This window comes from Micropterus dolomieu, linkage group LG22, assembly GCF_021292245.1.
Source record: "Micropterus dolomieu isolate WLL.071019.BEF.003 ecotype Adirondacks linkage group LG22, ASM2129224v1, whole genome shotgun sequence".
NCBI classification, from domain to species: domain Eukaryota; kingdom Metazoa; phylum Chordata; class Actinopteri; order Centrarchiformes; family Centrarchidae; genus Micropterus; species Micropterus dolomieu.
The window spans coordinates 18,407,807-18,418,624 of record NC_060171.1 but is presented as its reverse complement, the minus strand read 5'-3'; the positions used below and the strand labels follow the sequence as shown (position 1 = coordinate 18,418,624).

General features: G+C 44.3%; 1 protein-coding gene across 1 annotated transcript in view; it reads left to right on the top strand.

The window, feature by feature from the left end:
- Positions 1–661: 661 nt before the first annotated feature.
- Positions 662–10,818, top strand: part of iqsec3b (IQ motif and Sec7 domain ArfGEF 3b) — a 29,675-nt gene continuing 19,518 nt past the window's right edge. Inside the window, exons 1-3 of the mRNA XM_046036214.1 lie at positions 662–1,176; positions 6,095–6,169; positions 10,182–10,299. Of these exons, the coding sequence (XP_045892170.1) occupies positions 662–1,176; positions 6,095–6,169; positions 10,182–10,299 (708 nt within the window). The remainder of the gene's footprint in view (positions 1,177–6,094; positions 6,170–10,181; positions 10,300–10,818) is intronic.

Sequence of the window (10,818 nt, the reverse complement as noted above, 5' to 3'; positions counted from 1 at the left end):
ATAACAGCACTTTGAGCTGCAGCTTATGTGGGTAAAACCTGCCATAAATGGTGATAGGCTATTAGTAGCCTAAGTGTAGAAATGAGTGAGGAGTCCAGCGGATGACCAGAATGATCTACAGGTATCACAAGTATAGGCTACTTTCAGATTTTAAGTTCAGTAGGTCTAAAGCAGGCACAGGAGAGATGCTGAAGCTCCTTGTGCAGCCTATAGGGTGCGTGCTTGCTCTCAAAGTCCTTTTAGGCTCTAAAATGTCTCTGTTGCTCTGTACTTTTGTCCTGCATGTGCGTAATGACGCATCCGTCCTCCGGCGCATCCCCTCCTCCCTCCTCCCTCCTCCCTCCTGTCACATCTGGATCTGGCTCCTCTCATCAGCACCACTCAGCGCAGTGGAAGAGAGTGAGGGAAAGAGAGAGAGAGAGAGAGAGAGAGAGAGAGAGAGAGAGAGAAAGGGAGGGAGGGAAACGACCGGAGAAGCGGAGGCTAGGTCGGTCGATGCAGCCTCATCCACAACCGAGCAGAATCAAGGAGTGGAGAGCGGAAGGACATCTCACTTTCTCATCCGCACTCACGGGGAAATTGTGCATCTCCTCGGTTCTCCATCCGCCAGTCCAGCTTCTTTTTTTTTCTCCTTCTCTTTCCTTCTCTTGTCTTGACTATGATGAGCTCCAGCCTGCTGGAAAACCCCGTGCAGGCGATTCTGTACCTGCGGGAGCTCACCACCATCGTCCAGAACCAGCAGAGTCTCATCCAAACACAGCGCGCCCGGATAGAGGAGCTTGACCGGCGGGTGGACGAGCTCATCGGCGAGAACAGGTACCTGCAGGACGTCAGGGTTCAACAGCAGCATCCTTACCATCACCATCACCATCACCCCGACCCCAGCTGCCTTCATCTTCACCACCACCCTCAGGACCCTCAGCTAAAGACTAGTGCGGGGTCTGTGCCGGACCATGCGGCTGCATCAGCACATGTCGAGGCTGCTCCGGGGGTCCAGCCGTCGCCTCCTCAACCTATGGACCCGGGGGACATGCAGCTGGTCCCGGCCGACCCGTCCACTGTTTCCCCGGTTGAAAGTGACCCAGAAAACGGCGGAAGTTTCCACAGCTGCCGCTCTTTGGTTCCGATGACCCCTACAACCCTTTGTCGCTCCCTGGCCCTGGCTAAGAAATCCGAGTGAGTAGACATCATACGTTCGGTTGTGTGTATGTCCTTAAACATAGGCTACTACCTTAAACACATTTCCTACCTTGGTAATCTTAGACAATTTTGAATCCTTATTTGTGTAGCGCATCCTTCTGAAACTGTATAATTGGGAGCGTGCACGCGCGCGTGTGTGTCCTGCAGATTGAGAGGCCTTTAATTAATGAAGAAGGCGCTTGCAAATTTCCAATTTTCAGCTGTGTGTGTCGGCTAAGGACTGTACCAGAAGAGGAAGAGGTGGATTATTTAAATGAGAAACTGGATCACGATCACTGAATCATTACATAACAAACAGCTGTAGGCCTATAGCTACGTGTGTGTGTGTGTGTGTGTGTGTGTGTGTGTGTGTGTGTGTGTGTGTGTGTGTGTGTGTGTGTGTGCTGGAAACAGCACAGTGCTCAATGTCAGCTGGAGACAGGAGCAGCTTCACTCACTGTCCATGCTGCAGCTGGTTTCTATTAATTACTGCTCGGGATCTGCGAACTCTCATGGGACCTCTGGGCTCTGATGTTGCTGTGTTAGATGAGACACACATGCACACACACACACACACACACACACACCACCACCAACCCCCTGCTCGGCACCATAGCCTCATAGTACATCAGCTCATCACCTAATGAGAGAAAACCCATCTTTCTCTCTTTTTGTCTTTTGTGTGTGTGTGCATGTTCTGTTCACAAGTTGTATCCCAGCAGGAGTCCTGATTGGTCTCTCTGGGACTCCACCTCCACTGAGGGGAGCAACACAGAGCAAAGGAAGAGTTGAGAGGAGCAGAGGTGTGCAGAAAGGGGTACATGTACATTAAAAAAAAAGAGCTGTTGATATTAATCCGAATGATTCACCTTTTTTGGTGTGTGTGTGTGTGTGCGCACGCGCGCGTGTGTGTGTGTGTGTGTGTGTGTGAAAGAGAGAGAGAGCCTGGTGCTGTCTTCCATTGCCTTGCCTGGAAACAAAGTTGTGTCCTCTAGTGAGCACACCCTTCGGCAACAATTTGACGGGAATCAGTGTAACACCACTGGTTCTTAATTTAAATTAGCTTTACTGGTAAGGAAGACATTACAATAAATTCATTGCTCTAAAAGCTGCAGGCAGAAAACAGCGGAGATATCCACCAGTTGATCAAGCAACAGAGTGTGGTAGTGGTTTATTACATGGCCTTCCAGTTCCTGCGATTGCTGATGTGTGTCCTTGAATGGAACCTTACATCCACACCTGCACACTGATTTTAAGTCGTTCTTGTTAAGACCAGGATCTTATCACCCTATTTCTAGTTTTGCTTTTGGATGTCCATGCAGGGGAGGGAGTGAGGGGGGGTCACGCTTTCACTTGGACTTTTACAGGATTCACTTTCCTGTCACTGCCTGCTACATCCTGTCTGCAGCTGACTGGTGATGAGATCTGCCCTATGATTTTCCTGTTGTTAATAACTTGTGTGTGTCTGTGTGTGTTTGTGCATGTGTTAGCATGTGCGTCTTACTGTATGCATTTATCTGAATGTCTACATAGAGCCCAGATTTCTTTGCCATACAGATACATGATGTGTGATGCGTATGGTTAGCGGGCAGTGTGGTTTGCATTGTTGTCAGTGTTGTCAGTGCATGTGGATGAGCCTATAGGGGGGGAGAGACAGGATCCTCTCCTCCGCTCATTCCCTGTCTCTCTCTCCAGCTGAGGCTCCTATCTGCCCCACTTAGCCCGTGGAGCGAACAGTAATCAGCCATTCTCAGGAGAGAGAAAGGCAGAGAGAGAAAGAGTAAGAGAGAGAGATGCACGCTCAGTCGTTGTCTTTGATGGAGCCCTCGGAGGTGTCTAGAGGAAGGCACTTGAGGCTGACATTGGATGGACCAGTGAAAGGGAAAGAAGCAGAGAGAGTGTGTGGGGGGTTTGGGGGGCAGAGAAAGTGGTGATGTACACAGGGTGCAGTACACAGAGAGTGAGACAGGTAGAGACCAGAACAGAGAGCAGAGAGATGAAAAAAGCTTACATTTGGGGGAGCTGTCTAACAGATAGGTTGGACAACAGACGGACAGGCTGTGGCACGGTGTGGCGCCGTGGAAGGTGCACACAATGTACTGGCAACATTTTGAGTCCAAATGGAGCTGCTCTTGTTGCACGTCAACCCTCCCCTTTCCTTACACTCTCTACTGGATTCTGGCTGATGAAAAGCATTGCGTTTAAAGTACTCTTACAAAACAGGACAGAGGAGAGGGGTGGTGTGAGGGAGGATGGGGCACAGAGAGACAGAGAACATGGGCCAACAGCAGGAGGCATGTACTGTTAAAATATTCACCTCTTCTCTTTGTAAGCCTTGTCGGAGGCCGATGGCCGTTATGTGTGTGTGTGTGTTTTGTACCGACAGATGGATAGACCTGCTGACTGTGTGTGTGCTCAGAGACCCAAGCATCCTGGCCTCTTTCTGCCAAAAAAAACAAAAAACTAAATATAATTAATAACTAACTAAAATAATTAAATTCTTATTCTGTTGCTGATGGTTAGCAGGAAGTTCAGTGCTTTTACAATTAGGCCTCAGATGTATTGTCTGACCTTCCTGCCCTCCTCCGTCAACCAGATGTGTATTACTTGACGCTTAGTTTGACCTTGTGACTCCCAAAACCTATAGCACCAAGAAGAGGAAGTCCTTCATATTTGCAGTGCACAGAGCAGTTCAATTCGTGTGTATATCATAAAGAGGAGATGACATGAAAAAAATGCAGTGGAGTTTTTTTATATTTCAGTAGATTCTTTTCTAATGCCAAATAGTTAAAATGAAGAAATAAATTCATCTCATACAAGAAAAACACATATCAAGGGACTTAAAAGTCCAATTGAAAAAGTAATTGAGTTATAAAATGTGTAATACATTAACAGGTAACCTGGAGGGAAAAACACTCTTTATTGTGTAATTTTTACCAGCTGCAACAGTATAGCTGATATTATTTTTACCTTGTGAGTCTGTGTGTGTGTGTTTGTGTGTGTCATCATGGCTGCCACAGACAAGTTTTGAGTGCTTTGCCAGGTGTCAATATGTCTGTCTGTGGAGAGATTTTGTCAACATGATAGCGTCACAACCGTGCAAGATGCAGTTACAAAACTTCACAGATGTGTAGTTGACATAGAAATGAAGACTGGGCACTGGAAGTAGGAAGTAGGAGGTAGGAAGTAGGAAGTAGCGAATGACACATTCTACATTCACAACAATGTTGTACATTGCTTGTATCAAACCAGGGGATATTTCAGCAGAACACATTTACAGGATCTGTCAAAACTAACATAGGTTAAAAGTTGACCCCGCAAAGACAGTTAGGCATATTGAATAAATATGGCAAAGTTCACCTGTTTGCCAAACTCACTTCTTTCATATCATGTGTTCCATTACACCATAAACAATTTTGTGTTGCATCTGGTGTGATCCCATCACAAGATGGTTTCTAGTTTATTGTACATTTAGCCCGTGTATTCTAAAACATTGAATATATGTCGACAAGCATTTTTGAAAAGAATCAGTAGCACATATTAGAGTCTGACTGATTCGTGGTGATTAACGTATTTGATTACAGGTGGTGTGTTAAACGTTATTTGTTGTCAGGTCCTCTGGGTCTCTGGTCTGATGTTTGAAACATGGAGAAAGAAAGCACAACAAAGAAAATCAGTGTGCTGAAAACTGAATTTTGAGATGTTATATAATTGTTTGAGAGATCTTTAAACCCCCTGGGCGCTATTAAAAGAAGGCAATTGCTTGTCTACAGAGAGAAATACTATTACTTTTCAAGGAAAATATATATATGAATCCAAAATATTATTCAAGATCGAGAACCACTGCAAAAGTGCTGCTAAATGGAGAACAAATTATTCATATATTTAAAGTATGTTTGCTTTTGTGGCTATGTGAGTGGTGATGTAGGTGTTACAAAAGATGGACAAGTAATATTCATAGAAACAAACTGTAAGGAGTGTTTATCAGAGAGATTTAAAAAAAATAAATAAAAAATCATCAGTGTCCCTTTAAGTCTGTGAACGTTGCTGTGAAAAGATAGCTTTTTATAACTTGCAGTGTCACACCGAGTCCTACACTGACTGCCTGTCAATGTGCGTCTGTGTCACGAGCAATATGCTGAGCCCCGGTCAGAAGACTTACTGTAACGTGGCCAAGTAATTCACTGTCAACTAAATTCTTTCAGCTCATTGTGGAAGGACCTAATGTGACCTACACCCACATCCACACCTCCTAAAAAAGGACCTTTTTTTATTATTTAAGTCATGATCTTGCCCATTTTTATGTCTGGTGGTGGAAGGCGTCCTGCATCCAGTGGGTCAAAGGGTTGATCTATGCAATCTTTTCACTCCCCCAATCTTTTCACTCTAAATTGCTCCAGAAAAGAGCACCAGCATACTAGCTTAAAATATGAATGCAAATGTAATATGTATGAGATAGAAACGAAAGAGGCAAACTTAAGAAGACAAAGAGCCGGAAACAGAACTTGAGTAACCATCTGTCCTGATTGGGTTTGGGAATTCTGCTAAATCACCACAGATGTGATGAATTGGAGGCCTAAACAAACCAGGACACGCAAACATATACTGTAAATACTCTCACACTCAATCCGAGCCTTCTCAGCCTTGAATTGACCTACATAGGGTACTTAGCCCGGGATCAGTGCCAAATTGTAAACAGAATCCATGGAAATAATCCAGAAGAGTCTAACGAGAGCCTCTTTAGGATCTTTTGGGATGTTGGACTAAGAATGAACATAAGGAGGAATAGGGAAACAAGGCAAACAATAAGCAGCAGCCAATAATAACTGAATTACGTGCTGTCCTTTCAATTCTGCATCTCCTCTCTCCTCCCCCATCACTTACCTCTCCTGATCTCTCGTCTGCCCTTCTATAGGAGTGAGACTGTGCTGCATCAGTTTTGCTGCCCCGCCCCTGAACATCCAGAGGCTGACCCCACCAGCTCAACCAGGTAAGAGCGACTTGCACACCAGTCACAGACACTTTCATTTACATTGTTTTTTCACAGCTGTTTTTGCTCCCACAGTGCCCTCTTTCAACCACTGATAACTTTCTGTCTCGATATATACACTATCTATACATGTGTGTCATCAAACTGAGTCATGTCCACATGCAGGCTTTTTTATCATGTTAGTGTGTGCATAGCACTATATGTGAGTGTGAACTGGTGTATTTATGGACGTGTGGAGCCTGGAGATGCAGTGAGAAAGCGTTAAATGCTCTGTAACAAACCTAAAGCTCATACAGCCTCAAGGGTAACTCACATATAGAAAGCAGAGAGCAGGGAGGGGTGGGGTGGGGGTTATGGACTGATGTTGTCACTGTAAAAATGCCCATGACAACCCAGTAATGACGCAATGGCTGCCACTGCCATAGTAACCGGGGCATAAAACTTTGAGGATCTACTGTAGCACTTGCGTCTACCATCTGTTTATGCGTGGGCAGCTTGTCTGTTTGTTGTATGAGTTTGTTCTTTTTTTCTTTTTTTTTGGAGGCGTAGGGGCGTGTGAATGCATGACGCGTCACTTGGGGATGTTTGAATGAGCAGAGCTCTGTTGTAAAACTTTGAAAAGCTGATTTTGTCATGTTTCTCAATGATTACTGTGTGCCCTCCCTCACCCAGAATTCCTGCCATCTTTTAATCCTCTGTACTAAATCTAGTCTTTCTCAAACATGTCTGCTTTTTCTGTCTCTTCACCTGCTGCCATATCTTTCCCCCTTTGTGTTGTTTATTTATGTATCTTGCATCTCTACTCATTACGAGTCTGTTGGAAGACCTTGTCTTTTCTAATCATCTCTCCACAATTATTTCTCTCTCACCCCTCCCTATCAAGTCTCTCTCTCTTTCTGTTTTTATTAATATCACCATCTGTCTGTGTGAAATCCCCCTCTTTTTCTCTGATTTTATCTTAACATCTACACCAACATAGTCTGGATTGGTTGAGCTAGTGGCCCAGCAGCAGTGGACAGCCACCTGAGATGATGAGCTGTGGAGGAGCCGTTTATCGCTGTAGCTCATTATTATCATCACATGCAGCTTGTGTGGTGGCTGCAAATGGGTACCACCTCTACATACGAACTGTCATCCACTGAATCCATCCGGAGCACACAAATCTCCTAAGTATCAGAAAGGCCGAGTGCTGAGTCAGGAACACTGAGTATGGACCCAAATTGCAGACAGTGGCGAGGCGGATGCAGTTCAAAAGGTTTATTATGATAAAGAAAACAGGCTTTCGTATGAGCACATGGCGAGAGTCCAAACTCAAGGGTAATCCAAAGGGAGCAATCCAAAATGAGGAAACAAAGCTCAGACAGAACACTCACAATCGACGATGACACCACAAGGACTGGACACAAGTGAGGGCAATATATACGAGGGCACACCAAACACACACAAACAGGCAGGGCAATTAATCACAAGTGAGACACATCAAGGCAGACAGGAAAAAAAGCTTGACTAAAACACCAAACACCAAAATTACAATATAAAACAGGAAGTAAAGCTACTGTGTGTGTGTGTGTGGGTGGGTGGTTGTGTGTGTGTGTGTGTGTGTTTTTCTCCCCTGGCTGTACAGTATTGGATGTCTCTAAGGACCTTGAGACAGCTTAGCTTTGACAGATGCTCATTTCTCTTCCTCTAAGACGTCACATAGGCAGGTGGTGCGGGAGCGTGTGCTTGCTGTGTTTGTTGCGGCTATGTATGTGAACATGTGTGGGGGTGTGAGAGAGAGAGAGGGAGAGAGAGAGAATATAGCAGCCATATCATTATGGAGGCTTTTGCTGTCCAGATGCATTAATAGCTCAACTCTTGCTTTTAAATCCTCTAATGTATTCTAATGTACTCTAATATATTCTGATTCAGCAAAGGGGCATGGCAGTGTTTTAATAGAGTTTTTGATACAGATGGCCTCCAGCATGCACACACCAACACTATCTCTCCCTATCTTCCTGTTTCCCCTCTTTGTTTCTATCTCAGTCTTTTCTCTGCTTCCAATCTCTTCCCCTTTTTTCTCTGTATTTTCTCTAACCTCATTTCTATCTCATTTAAAGATACGACCAAGCTTCCCTGGCCCTATCGCTGACTTTTAGCTCGGGACGCAGAATATTTGCTTTCACAGCAATCAAATAAAACAAAGGAACTTTAGTGATGCACTCATTATTTAACCATGAGCAGGCTTTTTATTCTCCCCAGTGCCGTTTTGCACTAGTCTCCTTCGTGTAAAAATGATTAGAGTAAGCATTATCTGGGTGAAGGAAAGATTGCACAAGCACACAACATCACGCACACACACACACACACACACACACACACACACACACACACACACACACACACTTATAATTGCACACCATTATAAAACCACTTATGGTGCGATCATACCTCTTTGCTTACATCAGTGCAGTTTGGCCATAGAAAAGGTGCTGAATGTGCCTTTTTTAGAGGTGGTGCGATGCCAGAGATGTTGGCCTCTTAACTTTCTTTCTAAATTTGACAAAAATTAAGAAAGCTTAAGTTGTCCTCAACAGAACTTGGGTAAAGACACTTTATACTGTGTCATGGCAGTAAGAGGACCTGGGATTATAAGAGGAGGATCGGACACTCTACCAGAGCACTGGGAGACAGCCTCCACAGTTGACTTTCTTGAGTTCTGAATCAGATTCAGATTCGGATTCAAATATATATATTTCTTCCAGCTGGTGTTGTATTAAAGAAATGATTGTTTATTAAATATCTGAGAGGTCAGATTTGGTTATTTGCCTACTTTTTCTGCAAGTCATGTTTGACTTTGAGGATATGATAGTCTGTCTGTTATTGTCTTGCATTGCTTCCAGTTTTTTTTAACGCTTATATCATCATTGACTTATTCTCGTCTTATACTGTAATCGTAGCAGCAGAAAATATGCAAAAATATGTAGGAGACTAAGAACGTTACACTTTTCATCACAACTGCCATTGAAATGTTCATCTGAATCATGTCATTGTCGTGGAAATATATCAGCTTTCAGAGTCTCGTGCACAAAATCAGCACTTATTTCGATGACAGTGATGTGGTGGATCATTGTTTTGCCGCAGAATGAGCATTCAACAGCCCAGATCCAAATGTGAATGTCCATTCTTTCAAATTCATAGCTTTGTCCTAAATCACTCCCTATTTGTTACCAAATGTTTAAATTCAAAGTATCAAACAGTGTTGGGCCAGTGTTCAGTAAAATGAATGCTCGATAAAGTGCAATTTCTCCTCAGGCCTTTAAAAGGCTTCCTCGCCTCCCTCCAGGCCCCCCTAAAAAGCCACTCCCGCAAAACACATTTTCATGAGTAGTGGGTGGAGAGTGTGCGCAGGTAGGCAGGTAAGCAGGCCAGCCAGTCATTTTATTAGGCCTAATGAAATGATTGGCCGTGCTTATTACAGTCCTGCAACAGCCACAGACACCAGATTTTTTTCCTTTTTGTGTCAGAGCATTTGATGTATTGATTGCTGTGGGGATGTAAAAACAATTTCAAGAAATATAATGAAAAATGCTTCTAAAATAAATTTCTTACCCTAGCCTTAAGGAGTCAGAAGCAAAAAAGAAGGTTGGGAACCAGTGGATAAAAAGGACTGTTAGTTCTTTGATGGATCATGTGTTCATGAGTTTTTTTTTACAGATTAGGGTAAACTAGTAAATTTTATTATGTAGGAAATAGTAAATGAGTGTAGGAGGTATGATTTTGGACACAGCTTTAAACTTTAAAACTTAAAAAAAAGAAAGTATTGTCATCCTGGTTTCACTCCTGCAACCTGCAGTGGAGCCACAAATCTCCCAAATAGGACTGGATGCGTAAACTCAGTCATCCTTGCCCTGAGCCACCATCCCTGGTGAACCTCTTCACACTTCGCATATGACCTGCCACTGCATTAACGGCAGGGATTTGAAGGTCAGCAGGGAGGACTGAGAGCTTTCTGTTCTTATTTCCATGGCAGCGGAAAGATGCTGAGCCTGGAGGATGGAACATCCTCTGGTGGTGGACACGAAGTGGAGGGGACCAAGAGAGAGGGGCCCAGTGAGTACGAGATCAGCCTGGAGAATAAGAACAAACAGGTATGTCTTTTTTTTTTTTACAAGTGTGTGTGCGGGCCCCGTAAGCACATGGTGGGACGGAGTGAATGCTGACTCCTCTACCTGTTTAAGTATAAGGAGGTGTGGGGAGGCTGATCACTTGACAATGTGTCTTGCGTGACAAAAAAAATTCCCATTCGGATCTATTTCTGTCCTTGTTGACATGAAAAAACACATCAGTGATTCCACCGCCACAGCGACAGGAACACGAAAGATTGTAGGTTGTCATGGTAACAGCTAATAACTGCTTCTGGCGGCTGGAGATGTCTTTATTTCTCATACCAAACTGCTGAAGGGTCTGCTGTTGGTACTGCTATCGCTGCTGCAGTGCAAGTGTGTCTGTCTCTGTGTGTGTGTGTGTTTGCGCGCGTGTGCGTGCACTTTTTGTGGGCGTGCTTGCGTGAGAAGACACACACGCAGGCACATGTGTGGCTGTCCTCCTTTTTCTTCCTCTCTGTGTTTCTTCCCTTGCCTCCCACTCCCCACCCCCCCTTCATCTCC